The sequence below is a fragment of the Myotis davidii genome, unplaced genomic scaffold, assembly GCF_000327345.1.
Source record: "Myotis davidii unplaced genomic scaffold, ASM32734v1 scaffold323, whole genome shotgun sequence".
Taxonomy (NCBI): Eukaryota; Metazoa; Chordata; class Mammalia; order Chiroptera; family Vespertilionidae; genus Myotis; species Myotis davidii.
The window spans coordinates 513,933-530,951 of NW_006295491.1; the positions used below are offsets into that span (position 1 = coordinate 513,933).

Here is a 17,019-nt window from a genome sequence, read left to right on the forward strand (position 1 = left end):
AAGAAATATAGTGATCTTTTTCAAGTTTTAATTATGAAATTAATTAAATGTTTACAATTTATACAATTTAAAATTTTAAAGTATGAATCATTAGAAATAAAATTTATATTGTATAAATTTACAGGGACTTTATTTAATCTCTGAAACCATCTACACACAAAATATGTTTATGCTACAACTCTATAGCTGGGGAACTTAGACTTCGGATAGCTCAAGTAACTTGCCCAAAGTCACAGAGCCAGAAAGAGATGAGGGAAGGTCACCACTTGGTACAATTCCTGGCGACACCATGTATAACGTAGCCCGTGTAAATGAGGCCCCCTGCCCTGTAGTGCATGGAATTTGAATTCAGTTCTGATTAACTTTATTCCAAAGATCCCTGTTGTGTGAATTAGGAAAAGATTCCCTTTCTTCTAGCAGGTGGAGCACTCACCAGGGCACAGCGCTCGCCAAGAAGCCTGCAAGCTCCCCTTCACTCCCAAGCTGGTTCTCCTCTGCAGGGCACATACCTAGGCTGGAGGTTCAATCCCCAGTTGGGGCACATACCAGAGGCAACCGATCAATGACTCTCTCTCTCTCAAAATCAATAAACAAATTCTCGGGTGAAGATTTAAAACAACAGTTTTATGTGTGTGTAATTTTTGTTAAAAATCATACTTATTGTAAATACTATATAAATATCGGTGTCCCTAAAAATGTATACACACACTTTGAATAATTATAAAGGCAGTGTTTATTAAAATACATTTCATTTTCAAAATTGAGCTATCAACTGTTAAAGTGTGTATACATTTTTGGGGGCACCTTATATAATTTATATATAAGCGCTGCAGTTAAGTTCACCAATTCAACATACCCAAATATGAATTTTCTTTTTTTGTGTCTCATTTCAACTTCTTGCTTTGTTTTACACATCATTTTATTTGGACAAAGAGGGCAAATTAAAAAATCTTAGAAATAGCAATGTTAGGCAGTAGTTGCTTCACGTTTACTTTCTCACTAATAGGTATTTTCATAAATAGTGAGCTAGTCACTGCCGGGCAGAACTCTGCAGCAGAGGACAGACTACCAGAGAGCGCACTTGGCCTCCAGTGGCCCTTAACAAGAGGTAGAGGCAGTTTCAACTTTATGCCTGAATCTCCACAGCTGAAATGTGAGGGACATTGACTAGGAGTGAGTAGGTTCTAAACAAGAATATGTGAAATAAGGCTTGTAAACATTAAGAGTTAGTTGGGAAGTCACTATCCATCGCTACACATATGTTTTGTGAGATAACGATAAATAACTAACTGCATATGTAAAAGAAAAACCATAGCCTGAGGAATCTATTTGATTCTCATGGAGATAGTGCCCATTGTTTTAAAGTGATGATAACAGCTGCCATGTGTATAATGATTTACAGCCGACACAACAATGTTAACTTGATGACTGCGTGTTTCTGACAGCCCTAAGGAAGTAGGCTGAGAGGTCCTTCCGTGTCCGAGATGGAGAAACTGAAACCCACACTCAAGAGCTCATGATGCCTACACGGAGCGGAAGTGCTTCTCTCCCTTATTCTGCATGGCAAGGGGGAGAGGACAGGCTGCCGTTTAAAGCCTTCTGCCTATTACTGAGGTGCCAGGGAGTATTTTATCATTGGTTTCTAGGAATTCAATTTTTAGTTCAAGTTGAATTCATAGAAATACAAGAAATGGCAACCTTAAAGTGGCATTTTTGGGAGAAACTTCAGAAAATCCTTTCAACAGTAGAATCAACCTACTCACATACATGGTCTTGGAAGTTGTGCTTTTACTCAGGGCTCTATAATGTTTGCTTTTCCTTTCCACAGGTTATTTTGGAAGTGGTTCACAATGCCAGCATTCTAGTGCACAGGGTCACCACCCTCTTTTGTCCTCTGTGCCTTTCAGGCGAACTGATCAGTTGGGTGGCGTTGGATCACGAGCATCAGGTGCACCATCAGGTGACTGTCCTAGTGACCGACCATGGCTCCCCGCCACGAAACGCCAGCATGGTGGTTTATGTCGCAGTTACTGACATCAATGATAACAGGCCGTATTTCCCACAGTGTCTCCCTGGAAAGGAATTACACATCAAGGTTTGTGGGGTTGAAATAGCCTTGCAATGGACTTGTAGTATTCTTAGTTATTTGAGCACCATCTTGTGGCAAAAAGCAAGAATTTATCAAATCAGTCATGGTCTGGCAATGCATTCTTTTCTAGAAGACCTAGAAATTGTGCATATGTCCAAAAAAAAAAAATCTCATCAAAAAATAAAATGGTTGTATGTGCAGTTTGAGATCTCATATCCAGTTGTTTTAGGATTAATGTAGTTCTGCCTCTTGTATAAAACAATGATTCCCCATTATCAGCAATGCTCAGACAAGGATTGTTTTTCTAGTAATTTGCATGCATCTCTTTGTGCAGAGCTCCTTATGAGTGACTGATACACATCTCTAAGATGGTTCATTAGAGATAGGGGAATAATCTGTAGCTCTAAAGTGGAGAGACACATATCCAGAGATTATAAAAGCTGATCTATTGGGGGGGGGCACATGCAAGAACTTCTAATTATACTTATATTATCTCATCATTTTTTACTCCTATGTTTTTGTATATTTTACAATGTACATAATAAATTAACATATTAGTTTACACACACAATTAATAAGTATATCTTGGAGGTACTCAGATTTTTTAAAGAAATGAATAGGTTGTATGAATAAAAAGTTTGGAACCTGTAACTCCCAAATAATTAAATTGGACATTCAAATTGTGCTCAGATATGCATAGGGTATTTAGGAAGCTAATAACTTTAAACTCACCTTCCAAGTCCTTATTTAAAGAAAATTTTACCAAAGCTAAATGTTTTGTCATTATGATTTTAGTCATGCCATTAGAATATCCCGTGGTTTTCTTGCACAGTAAGACTTTTAAATATGGAGTTCAACTCCACATGTTGATTTCAATAGTCTAGGAAAGTTTCTGTTAATTATCTCTCCCGTGTGAGGTATGTTTCCTGAAATAAAGATTTATGTTTATCTTTAGCATGTTTTCGACCTTAACAACAACCTTTTAAAAAACGTCCTGAGAAGGTGATGAATGAAAAGATGCTAGAATCCTTAAAATACACTTAAAATCCAAGATTGTTTAGTTATTTTGATTTCCTTCTCCACCCTCCTCAGAATGAGTTGAAAAGCTGTAGATAATTTGTTCCAATTGAGTAAAATATTTAAATTATAATGTGGATTCTTTTCATGGGTTTACACCCATATAATTTTTATATGGTAGACACTAGAATTACATGTGAATTTTAAAATAGTTTTTTAAATGCTTAGCAGTAGTGTGTGCTTTCACTTAAAGTTCATTGCTTTTTATTTAAAAATTTTACTGAGAAATTTGTAAGCCGTTTGTTTTATTGACAGGTTTTGGAAGGTCAGCCAGTAAATATGTTGGTGACAACTGTGTTTGCAAAGGATTTTGATGAAGGAAACAATGCAGAAGTTATATATTCAGTATCTTCAGGTAAATGTCACTACCCATAAAGGATTATGAGCGTTTAGAATTTCCTCTTTCATTTATCAACTATCTACGTCCTTCTGTGGACATAGTTAACATTGAATATAACACCAAATTACAAACAAAATACATTTGTTATGGTCCCACAGTGATGGCGAACCTATGACACGCATGTCAGAGGTGACACGAACTCATTTTTTTGGTTGATTTTTCTTTGTTAAGTTGCATTTAAATATATAAAATAAATATCAAAAATATAAGTCTTTGTTTTACTATGGTTGCGAATATAAAAAAATTTCTATATGTGACACGGCACCAGAGTTAAGTTAGGGTTTTTCAAAATGCTGACATGCCGAGCTCAAAAGGTTCACCATCACTGGTCTAGAATCACCTTTATATTAAAAAAATAATAGAAAAGTTTAGTGACAAGTAATAGTAGTTTTTTTGTGCCCTAAATAGAAACCAACCCACCAATCATCCACCTTAAATGAATAATTTTCAATAAATGTGATGTGCAAATCAATTTTTATTGAAAGGAAAGTAGCAATTAGTGGATAACAAGTGGTATTAATATAAAGAAATATGACTTGAATAATAAGATCCATGAATCTCTATGAAGACTAAATATTCTTACGGTTAAAGTAAATCACCCCTAGAAAATGTTCTGTTTCCTCTGTATATTTTTAGTGCTATTTTTTTATGTTCATTTTCTCACAGAGCTTAAGGCAAAAAACATCTTCAAAATGCTCAATCACAGATGTATTTGGATTAGTTAATTCTTATTTCTGCATTGTCAGTTAACATTAATTTCCTAATTTTTGTGTATGTATAGAAGATAGATCTGATCACTTCAAGATTGATGCCAACAGTGGTGAGATAAGAACAACCACAGTGCTTTTGTATGATTATAGACCTTCCTACAGGATGACTGTTATTGCCAGTGACCAGGGAGTGCCTCCTCTTCAAGGACAGGCAGTTATTAACATTCAGGTAATGTTCTGGCATCGCCATAACATGTAGAAGGGTGTTTTAAGGTTCTGTTTGATTTTTATACAACTTTATAGAGTGAAGATACATTCAATATATGAATACTGCTTTTAGAGAGCACTGAAGATGTATGTGTGCCTTTTTATTATCACTAGAGAAATTACTAGCCTCAAATAACTTTTTGTTTGAACTTTGCACAATTCCTGACAAGATATGTACCTTCATCTTGTACAGGCATTAATGTTGCTTTATTTTATTAAACAAAAAATGTCTTTACTTTTTTCTAATTGCAAAGACTTGGTAAATTTGCAGAAGTAACTTATATGTAAACAAATGGCCAAATAATAAATCACATTGCTTTTTGTAATTTTTAAATTTAGAAAAGTCACTTGGGATCCATATTCTAAGGCTTTACTTTAATCAGAATGTGAAAACAAATTGTGGGAAGTCTTCTTAGTAGGAAAAAATTACACCACTGAGTCAAAGATAAGATAACTGTGCATGGCTATTTTTCTTTTCTCATGCACATGATAATCTGTAACATTGATACTGGTATGTATAAAAAATAAGAACATATACCCCAAAGAATTCTTTATGGATTGCAGATATATATTTAGGAGAAAATTATATGTCAAAATTCCTCAAGTCTCTTGACAAATGGGAAGTGGAAATCTACTTTCTCATCTCCAAGATATTATGCAATTTTCAATCATCAGAGGCATACTGGAATCTATAATAATTAGGCTGGACGTCATTCCGGATGTCATTCCAACATCCTTCCGGATGAAGCCGGGGCCAGAGGGAAGCCCGGGTCCTGGCTGCCTGCTGGCGGCCAGAGTAAAGCCCAGGTCCTGAGTGCCTGCCAGCAGCCAGAGCAAAGCCCGGTTCCCAGGTGCCAGAGGAAAGCCAGTGCCAGGGGAAGGAAGGCCTACTCTTGCACGAATTTCTTGCATCTGGCCTCTAGTTATGTAATAAAAAATAATGCCACCAATTACCCTATGTATTTCACACAGATAGAGGGGATTAGTTTCCAAAGTAACATCATCACATATACTGATTCAACTGTTTAAAAAAAATACTCCAGATTAATAGCTCCTTTTAATTCTTATTTCAGGTGATACCACTATCCAAAGGGAGAGCTGCCATTTCTCAGAATATTAGACATTTAGTTATACCAGAAAACTTGAAGCCTGCAAAAATAATGAGCTTGATAAAGTCACCTGATCACTTTCAACAACACCAGGATGGAAAGCTACATTTTAGTATCGCTGCAGATGATAAGGATGGCCCCTTTGAAATCGACAGCTCAACGGGGGACTTGTTCCTTTCTAAGGAACTTGATTATGAAATGACATCACATTATCTTTTCAGGGTGGTTACTAAAGATCACAGCCAAACTCCTCCCTTGCATAGCACAGTCTTCCTTAGCATTGATGTGGAAGACCAGAATGACCATTCCCCATCTTTCCAAGAAGAGTTCCTTGTGATAAGCGTAGAAGAGAATGTCCCTGTAGGAACTCTGGTGCACGTCTTCCATGCCAAAGATGGAGATGGCAGTTTTTTGAACAGTAGAATACAATACTTCATTGAATCCCACCACCCTGGAATCAATCCATTTCTCATCCACCCCTCATTTGGCACATTGGTCACTGCATCCCCCCTCGACAGAGAGAGCGTTCCTACTGTTGTCCTGACAGTGACTGCATCCGATCAGGCTGTGAATGTGACAGACCGGCGACTGAGATCGCTGATGGCCAAGGTAGTGATTTTGGATGTAAATGACCACAGCCCCACTTTTATGTCTTTCCCCATCGCTCATGTCAAAGAGGATGCCACAGTGGGCTCCTTGGTGCACCACGTAACTGCTCACGATCCAGATGAAGGAAGGAATGGAAGAGTAACATACAGCATTCTTTCAGGAAATGAAAACATGGCCTTTATGCTAGATGAGTCATCAGGTATTTGTCACTGTCAATTAAAGCCTCTGATCACTTGCTTACGTTGATCCTTTTCAGTTTCCTCTGTTAAGATGATGGTTCCAAATGAATGGGCTTTAAAGAAATGTTACTTAATTTTGTGTTTAACTTCTATACGTGATAGGTACAGAGGTTGTATTCAGAGCACCAACTGTAATTGGCCCGTTCGTTGATATTGACTATGACTTATAACTAGCTTACATTCCATGAGATGAATCTACAGTAGCAGCAGACTTCTTTGCTCCCAGTGTGGGTAGCCACAGAGTTGGAGATAGTGCCAAAAGTACAAAAAGGTAGAATATGACTAACCAACAGCATTATTCAAAGGCTTTACTATGGAAATTTATCTTTAAGATCATACATCATACAAACATGCTTTTGTAAATAGTTGGAATTTATTTATTTATTTAGTAGAGGCCCAGTGCACGAAATTTGTGCATGGGTAGGGTCCCTAGGCCTGGCAGGCGATCAGGGGATCAGGGCCAATCAGGTTCCCCACCTCCCTGCCTTCCTGCCACCTCCTTCCCTCACTCTCTCAGTGCCCCTGCTGGTCGTCCACCATGTTCCATGCCACCCCCTGGTGGTCAGTGCACGTCATAGTGAGAGATCAAACTCCCATTCTCCCAGTCTCCCGAGGGGACACTTTGCATATTAGCCTTTTATATATATATATAGATTTTAAAGAGAGCAACATTGATTTGTTGTTTCACTTATTTATGCATTCATCGGTTGATTTTTGTATGTGCCCTGACTGGGGATCAAACCTGCAACCTTGGCATATTAGGACGATGCTCTAACCAACTGAGTATCTGATCAGGATAGAAATAATGTACTTTTAAATAGTTGCATTGATTTGGGTATAAGACCCTTACTTCTCATGTCAAGTGTACCATTTTTTTTTTCCAGAAGCATTTATTCACTGTCAAGTTCTCTGTAGAAATGTCACTAACTGCTACTTCATTTGTCTTGTTCTTATGACATTGCCAATTAACATCTACTAAAATTTCTGATGTTGTGTGATGTATGAAGTGTCATTCTTATAAAACTGGAAATGAACTTCTCATGGTCTGATTTCCAGGAGATACTGAGGAGATGGATTACCATCTCAACCTCTAAAAATAGTCATTTCTGCATGAGCCTTAGAAAAAAACATTTCAGATGTATGCCAATTGGCCCCACCATTAATAAGACCATAATTTGGAATGGGACTGAATGTGTAGGATTTGGAAGTCATGGTTATAGTTTGGCTATATACTGCTGAAAAATTTTTATCAAAATATTTATTGAATACTGTACATATGGTTTCTTTCTGAGGCATGTGTGAACATCACCTAAAAGCCCAACTGACAGAGAGATAGTCCAGACCTGGTTACTGATTACTGTTAGAGCTGGGGTCTCCAAGGACCTGTTTCAGTGATGCTTAAAATGTTTTCCACAATGGCTAAGGAAGGTCTATTTCAGATTTTTAATGAGGATGGATAAAATTAGAACTGTGTCTCATATATAGGCCTCATGAATCTTGAACAATTGCAGTGGCTGTTTCAGTTGACACATTTTTCAATGACATAAAATGATAATTGCTGAATGCTTTCATATGAGATGGGCTATTGTTTCTCTCACGAGGCTCATATTTCTTATAGTGATTTTTTTTTACTATATGGCTTTTGGCTGTAAGTAATTACTGGAAAACTGTTATATAAAAATGAAGCAGTAAACCTCTTTAATTATTTGAAGGAAAGTTCTTATAGGATGAGCATGTTTTTAGAGAAGCAAACAGCAATCCTAAAAGAAAAAGTGTGACAGTTGGACTCATGGGAGCTATATGTGTGCAAGGCTTTATAACATTTTGCTTCCATGAGTTATATGCTCCAATGGCAATCGGATGGAGACACGTTTTATTCATGAAATTTGTTGTCTGAGTTATAAAGTCTGTACTATTTTTAGTTAATAAAAAAGATAGTTAACAGAGCAAGTATAAGGAGATTATAAGTCTTTAATAAATTATTTAATAAGGCTAAATATATTAAGCAATGCAGCTGTACTCATTTTTTTTGTTACTTGGTCACTTTAAACATGAATTGTCATTTGACTTGAAGATGTATACTGTTAAAACCTAGATGTCTTAAATAATGAAGGTCAGTCCTAGCTGGTTTGGCTCAGTGGATACAGCATCGGCCTGTGGACTGAAGGGTCCTGGGTTCGATTCCCATCAAGGGCACAGCCCAGGTTGCGGACTCGATCCCCAGTAGGGGGCATCAGCTGATCAATGATTCTTATCACTAATGTTTCTAACTCTCTCTCCCTCTCCCTTCCTCTCTGAAATCAATAAAAATATATTTTAAAAAAATGAAGGTTGATGTTGGGTAGAAAAATCATTTTGATATCATCTTCACGGGAAAGAATGGTATACGATAGATTATTTCTGAATTTTCATTCATCCTTAGAGTTTAAATTAGGGTGACTTTTCTGATGAAAAATGCTCTCATTTTATTTTAGATAATATATAAATTTAAAGTCAGTCTAATCAGATTTATTATATAATAAAGAAAGGTTCTGAAGTTTTAGCAAGTTAGATAAGTTAGAGTGAGCTGGACTTTTCAGAATAATATTTATTACATATTATTTTTCTCCACTTTCAAAACAGGCTTACTAACTACAACATGTTCCTTGGATTATGAAATGAAAACTCAGCACGTTCTGACCCTGCTGGCCCTGGATGATGGCGTCCCGGCACTGTCCTCGTCCCAGACTTTGACAGTTTTTGTTCTTGACGTAAATGATGAGGCACCAGTATTTAAGCAGCACCTGTATGAAGCTTCCGTTAAAGAAAACCAAAATCCAGGGGAGTTCGTCACAAGAGTTGAAGCTATGGACAGAGATTCAGGTAATTTAAAATATGGAAACTAAGTAATTAATGCTAAAAACACAAATAGACGTAATTTCAACTAGTTGTGTCCCAGAAAAATGAGACACTTGTGAATCATCTCAGACTTCTTATAGAAAAACCCATCCATGTGTAAAGATAATGTGTGTTTTTATATAGCATTTTCTTATATTTATCTTTATCAATTGATCTTTATAATAGAGTGATGCACACCTAATTAACATAGAAGTTATTGATTTGATCTTGATAATAAGCAGAACTATGACTAGGTATCACCTTTTTTTTCAGAGTATAATGGATACATTGAATACAGGAAGGCAAATGGTTAGTTCCTCTCTATATAACATAATGGGAGAGATAGGATGCTGTCAGACTGCCTGGGTTTGAATCCTAGAACTGCCATTTGCTTAGCTCTGTAACCTTTAACAGGTTACTGATCCTCTCTGTTCCTCTGTTTGCTTATCTGTAAAAATAAGGCCTGGTTTACAGTTATAAGTATGAATGATTATTACATGTAAAGAACAAAGACCAGTGTCTGGCACAATACATAGTTAAGAATGTTAACTTCTATCATTATTATTATTATTATTACTATTATTAATGTCAACCACTGTGTTGAGGAAATGACTTTGAAGTAAACGGTTACTATGGCTAAGAATTTGTAAATTCCTAGAATTTCTTGGAATTACTTTTCTTTTTTGTTGTTGTTAATCCTCACCCGAGGATATCTTTCCATTGATTTTAGGGAGAGTGGAAGAGAGAGGGAAAGACAGAGAGAAACATCGATGTGAAAAAAACACATCGATTGGTTGCCTCCCGCACGCATCCTAATCAGGGTCCTGGCCCGGGAGGAGCCTGCAACCAAGGTATGTGCTCTCGACTGGAATCGAACCCAGGACCATTTGGTCCGCAGGCCGACTCTATCCATTGGGCTGGAATTACTTTTTGATATCACTGACTCTTTGGCATTTAAATTTCAGTAACTTTAATAATATCCTGTTTTTATTTTAAACAAAGTAATTACAAAAATTACAGTGAAGTATTTGCCATTAACAGCATATGCAAAATTTCCCACCTGAATAAATATGAATAGTTTAATAAACCAGCCTCCCGCGATTCACATTTTTATTTAGCAAGTGGCGTTACATAATCAGCATAAATATTTTTTTTCTTTCCTTATAGGACTAACAATAGATGTTTCTATGGAGAAATACTGGTAGTTTTAATAGCTTGTTCCTCCTGTTTCAAAGGGCTAAAAGTTGTATTTCCTTCAGCTTTTAATCTAAATTATATACCATTCAGATGCTTTGCTCTTTAGGAAAACATCGTCTTTTAATGAAATGTATTTTACATGAATTTGGATGTCATGCTGCAAAAACTTTCATTTTAAGGGCTTCCTAATCTCTCTTTTGACCAGAGTGGGGCAGTGTGATCAAACAATTTTTCTTACTGTGCTCTGAGCCGCAGGGGGAGCATGCTAACAATTGCTTGTTCCAACCCGTGCTCAAAAAATGGATTTAGCACATTTCCCACAGTATGGCTTTTAGGGTGATAGAAACAAGAGAGAATATACATAAGCTTTGTATTTTACCATAATTCCGCTTCAGTGAAATTCTTTCAGTGTGTGCTCTGGTATAAATGGAGCAACGCAGGGCTTGGGACACCATAAGGCACTTCCCAAAGTACACAGACGTATGCAAACCTGTCACTGATGTGCGATGGAGCCGTCATTAAAGTCTGTACAATGCTTCCTCCCCTTGACTTGACTTTAGCTTCTTAATTTTATTTTTTTGTAGTGGATTCTACTGAACAGATCTCTTGTGCTTTAAATGTTTGAAGAGGGAGGAAAGAGGTTCTCTCAAATTTGCATATGCCAACTAAAGATGATAACCATAAATATGCTTTCCAATTTTCATTGTCACGTTGCCCAGTATTTGTGTTATTTTCTTTTAGAATCAATAGTCTGCAACCTGTTACTTGAACTGGTTGTTCATTATTCTGGAGATTATGGCTTGCCGGATGGAGAATTCAGATATGAAATTATTGTTTTTCTGGCTCTGCATTTATGGATACTTTAAGTATACATTTAGCGTCTTCATGAGTCTCATGTACCTTCACATGTTTTAGAGACAATTTTGGTTTATTGGAAATGTCAGTGTTTTTAATGAGGCCAGATCTGTTAAGCAAGTGGTTATGTAAATGCATGTGAATTTGTGTATATGTTTGTGATTTTGAACATATTTTCTCTCAATATATTTTTTTGGCTTGTTGTGTTAAAGCAATGAAAAAGGATTATGCAGGAGAATTAAATGACGTAATCAAGATTTTAACATACTGGCATCACATTGGAATTTATGAATGGTTTACTTTATAGTATGTATTTTTAAAAATACTACAGCATGACTTAATACCAGAAAGCTTAACATATGTTTTCTAGCATTCTACAATGTAGTTTTAAAAAATGTCAGCTTAAAGTGTTGGCCTTCAAAACCCATGGGAATTCCAGCACTGAATGTTTATGATGTATGACTCACACTAGTTCTAACAGGAGTTTTTTCTTATATTAAAAGGGAAAAGCAACTACCAGGTTTTAACTAAGATATTAAAACTGCTACAGTATTTGGAGCCACCAACAAGAGCTCCATTGTTAGTGAGAAGAGACCTTCCTGCCTGGGCCCCTCTCCACTGCTGAGAGGAAAGGGTCCCCTCCAGGGAAGATGACTCGCTCCTGGCTGATACCTTTACTTCAAGTGGCAAATATCAAATAACTTAACAGTACATTGCCATGAAGAAGTGTTGAATTCTACAATGAGTTCTTATTGTCTATTCCATAAAAATGTATTCTCTATCGGGTTTACCTTGAATGAACTCCACATCTGGTTTCCTAGACAACATGAGAGAGTGTAAGGAGCACTGATAACCTCACTCACCCAGAGAGAATCGCTGGTGAAGTTGATATAGAGTCGTATTTTATTGAATCCATGGTAGTGTGATTGTATACTGGTAATTGGTTACTGTGTGCCTGCCGATTAGGCTGTGAACTTCTCATGGATTGAGGACACAGTTTAGTCACTTTTATCCCAGGACCCTTACATAGTACAAGCCATGACTTGGGAGCTCAGTAAATATGTTTGGCTGTGTGATCTGAGAAACTGGAGCATCTGTGAAATAAGCTGCTTCAACTTGCCTTCACTCCTCAGAATCCGTTCATTTATTTATCTCTTCATTCAGTCAACCAGGCGTGATCCTGTTTTTGCTTCAGAAATGTCTGAGCTGCATGGCATTGCACAGTTGAGAGATTCTATGAAAAATTATCTTCCTGAGAAAGCATTTCTGAAAAGAGCACACCCCTGGTCAGAATTCTCTATTAATTCCCCACAGTTTTGATGGTAAAGTTCTATTGTTTTTTAGCTTAACAACCAGTCATTTTATGCCATGATTTCAGCTTTCCTCTGTCCTCAACTACTACCACGCTCCCACCCTTTACTCTAGGATAGGGTTCTGCCAACTTTTTTTTTAAACAATTTTACTTTATTATTATTTTTATATATTTTTTGTTGATTTCAGAAAGGAAGGGAGAGAGAGCTAGAAACATCAGTGGTGAGAGAGAATCATTGATTGGCTGCCTCCTACATACCCGCTACTGGGGATCGCGCCTGCAACCCAGGCATGTGCCCTTGACCAGAAATGAACCCGGGATCCTTCAGTCTGCAGGCCAACACTCTATCTACTGAGCCAAACCAGCTAGGGTGGGTTCCGCCACCTTTTCTCTGTAAAGGGGAGATAGTACAGGTTTTAGGCTTTGCAGGCCATGCGGTTTCTGTTACTCAATTCTTTCACTGCAGCAAGACAACAGCAATAGATAATACATAAGGAGGTGAGTATAGCTGTGTTTCAATAAAACTTTTCAAAAGCAGGGGCAGGCTGGATTTGGTCAGTAGGTTGTAGTTTGCCAACTACTGGTCTAATACATGTATCTGGTTAACACATCTAAGTTACTTGCTACTTGCTGCTCATCAGTTCTGATTTTGATGACATCATAGTGGTGACTTAATGTGGTATTCTACTGGATACCAAGATGATCAGAATCTTTGCTAAGTAGGTGATGGATGATAGTGGAAGAGTTTACCCTATAGATGTACTCTGCTGGTTGAAAGCAAATCACTTCTGCTAGTCCTTATAAATCAGACCACTCAACTTGGTCTGATCTTTCCATAGAAGCCTGGTGTTCAACTATGCCTGAGCTGCGTGTACAAAGCCGCAGCTTGTAATTTTATTAAAATTTAATTTCATTGTTTAAAGTAATACAAATAGTAGTACATATGTCTCCTTTTTTCCCCCCATTGACCTCCCCCTGGCCTCGCCTAACCCCCGGCACATGCCCTCACTCCCCACCCCCAGTGTCCTGCATCCATTGGTTATACTTACATGAATGCATACAAGTCCTTTGGTTAATCTCTTACCTCCCCCCACAACCCTCCCTTGCCTTCCCTCCGTAGTTTGACAGTCTGTTCGATGCTTCTTTGCCTCTGTATCGATTTTTGTTCATCAGTTTATAATGTTCTTTATATTCCACAAATGAGTGAGATCATGTGGTATTTATCTTTCACGGACAGGCTTATTTCACTTAGCATAATGCTCTCCAGTTCCATCCATGCTGTTGCAAATGGTAAGAATTTCTTCTTCTTTATAGCAGGGAAAAATTCACCTCCACATCCTCGCCAGCGCTTGTTCTTTGTTGATTTGTTGATGATAGCCATTCTGACACGTGTGAGTTGGTACCTCATTGTCATTTTGATTTGCATCTATCAAGTGATTAATGATTTTGAGCATGTTTTCATATTTCTATTGGCCTTCTGTATGTCCTCTTTCAAAAAGTGTCTATTTAGGTCCTTTGCCCATTTTCTGATTGGTGTTTATTTTCCTTTCGTTAAGTTGTATGAGTTCCCTGTAAATGTTGGAGATTAAACTCTTATTGGTGATAACATTGGCAAATATGTTTTCCCATGCAGTGGACTTTCTTGTTGTTTTGTTGATGGTTTCTTTTTCTGTGCAGAAGCTTTTTATTTTGATGTAGTCCCGTTTTTTTATTTTCTCCTTAGTTTCCACTGCCCTAGGAGTTGTATCGGTGTGATTTTCTTTCTGTAAGTTCCTACAACACTCAGGGACAGCCGTCTCACATCATAGTCCTTTTTACTATTATATGGCTGAAGCCAGCACCATTTGGTCCTCTAAGGAATTTGAGTCCTTTAATAGTCACTTCATTATAGTGGGACACAGGTGATAATTTAATTGATTTTGATGTCACGGCAAGTGATTTTCCATGGGCCAGGAACTAAGCAGTGCATTCAAGGCCAGACATAATCACCAGTTTCAGAGTTCCTGTTACCTGGGACCCGCTGCTGGTGCCCAGTACTGCATTAGTCAGGAGCAGGCAGGAAATGAGAGGTGGAAGGCTGGATGAGCAAAAAAGGGAATCTTGAAGTAACGCAGGCAAAATCCTGGAAAACAAGAAGAGGTTGAGATGATCGGAACCTAGGAAGAAAATGAGAGGAGCCTTGCAGAGACTGATCCTGGAGTACCCAGGAGACTGAAAGCTGTGGGCAGTGTTGCAGAGGTGGAGTGGCATTGCTGAGAGAGACAGTAAGCAAATGGGAGGAAGGAAGTCCTGTCTCTTCTCCTTCTGACTCTCAGTCTCCCTAGGATGTTCCTTTGGGGCCGATACTCTTTCTTCCCTCTTACCAATTAAATGCTATTCATCTGCAGGGTCTTGGCTTATACAAAAGGCAACTTACACTTAATCATATCTCATCATGTGCAATCATAATTGCCTGCTAACTTATCTGTATCTAGTGCTATACTGTAAACACTGTGAGGGCAGACACATTGTCTTCTTACTATCAGTTATTTCTTAGCACCTGGCAACTATTATCACTCTCTCTATATGTTTATTGAATAATATGATTAATGAACTATCTACCCATGAGAAATCTTCCCTGATCCACTTCTTTAATGATTTAATATATTTTACTGCATTGTCTAAAACATTGATTTCATTCTCTTCCCCACCAAAGGGTAACTCTGAGGGTCAGGATAATTACTTATTATTCAGTGTTACCTTTCCAGTGCCTGGCACTCAGTAGATGTGCATTGCATAAAGGAACACATGAATGAATGCATCCATGCATGCATAAATGAATGAAACAACCAAATAACTGAACCCCAAGGCAAACACATGGTGTCATCTGTTTATGAGTGTAAACTGAATTCCTTTTTCCTTCTTCCCTTCTTCCCACTCTTCTTCTCTACCTCTCTCCCTTTGTTCCTTTCTGTATTTTTTTTTAAGATCAATGAGCAATATCTGAAGATAAGAACTAAAAATGACCAGTAGAGTTTATAATATAACCAGATGGTCATGGGTGACTGTAGAAAGAGTAGCTAGGTATAGCAGTAGTCTCTTTTCAAGCTAGTTGCAGAGAATGGGTAGTAGTTTTTTTTAGAGACACTTGGCTAAAAAGAAAAGGAAAAAAATTCTTGATTCTTATAGCTAGAGAAGAATATAATTTTGGGGAAAATGAATGAGAAAGTCTAGAACCAACAGGAAAATTCCAAGGAGGACATTTGAAGAATTCTTTGGCCATGGAGACAAAAAGCAGGAGGTGGAGTGGAGTACAGATGCAGAATGTTGAGGGAGCTTTTTACTAATGTCCCCACTTTATCCAGGAGTAGGAAGGGGAGAATCTGTGAGAGTGAGCCAGGAGGTGTTTGGGTGGCAGACACTAATGGGAGAGAGGTGACCAAGGAGATTTGGAAATATCACCAGATAACAAGGACATTTCTGTGCGCTCAGTCTTGCTGTTGTGAAGTTTTCACCAGCTCCGGGTATCTGCTAGGTACTCAAGGAGGGCAGAGAGATGGCTGGAAGGATCCTGGGTTGGAGTTTTGCTGCTCATCTTTGGCAAAAAGCCAAGGACCTGAGGAAATGTGCGATATAGCTAAAGTGAGAATTCGTGGGGCTGGCCTGGATAGGAAAAGAAATGAATTGAGGAGGAAAGTTATCCTAGAGTGGGAGAAATTAAGAGCTCATAATGTTGTAGGTCTTGAGGTCTAAGAGCAGATGCGTTTATGTGTGCACAGACATGGGTGGCACACACACGTCCTTTACTCAGCGTGTGCTACGTTTTTCTATCACAGAATAGGTTCAGACCCAGATCAAATTGCTTAGTAAGGTAATGGTTTTGACTGAATAATCTGTTTCTTTTCTTTTCTTAATTTTCAAGTTTGGTGATGGTCTCTTTGTTCTGGTGGGTTATAAGGGTGTGTGTAGGAAGAAGCAAGAAACTGAGCTCTAAAAGAGCCAAAATAGAATACTTTAAATTCATCTCACACTATTTCGGAGAGAACCAAGATGGCGGCATAGGTTAACACCGGAGATTGCTGCCTCGAACAACCAATTCAAATTACACCTAAAAGACAGAACGGAAATCATCCAGATCCACAGGAGGGCTGGCTGAGTGGAAATTCTACAACTCGGAGTAAAGATAATATCATACCCAGACTCAGAGGAGGCACAGTGCGGAAGTGAAATACTCAGGTGCGGAGTGCGCGGAGCGGGCTGGCGGCTGAGGGCGCGGTTGTTGTTTACAATGGGGAGGGG

General features: G+C 38.0%; 1 protein-coding gene across 1 annotated transcript in view; it reads left to right on the top strand.

The window, feature by feature from the left end:
• Positions 1–17,019, top strand: part of DCHS2 (dachsous cadherin-related 2) — an 86,696-nt gene that overhangs the window by 24,051 nt on the left and 45,626 nt on the right. The window contains exons 7-11 of the mRNA XM_015568040.1: positions 1,746–2,095; positions 3,422–3,521; positions 4,348–4,505; positions 5,617–6,460; positions 9,123–9,362. Of these exons, the coding sequence (XP_015423526.1) occupies positions 1,746–2,095; positions 3,422–3,521; positions 4,348–4,505; positions 5,617–6,460; positions 9,123–9,362 (1,692 nt within the window). The remainder of the gene's footprint in view (positions 1–1,745; positions 2,096–3,421; positions 3,522–4,347; positions 4,506–5,616; positions 6,461–9,122; positions 9,363–17,019) is intronic.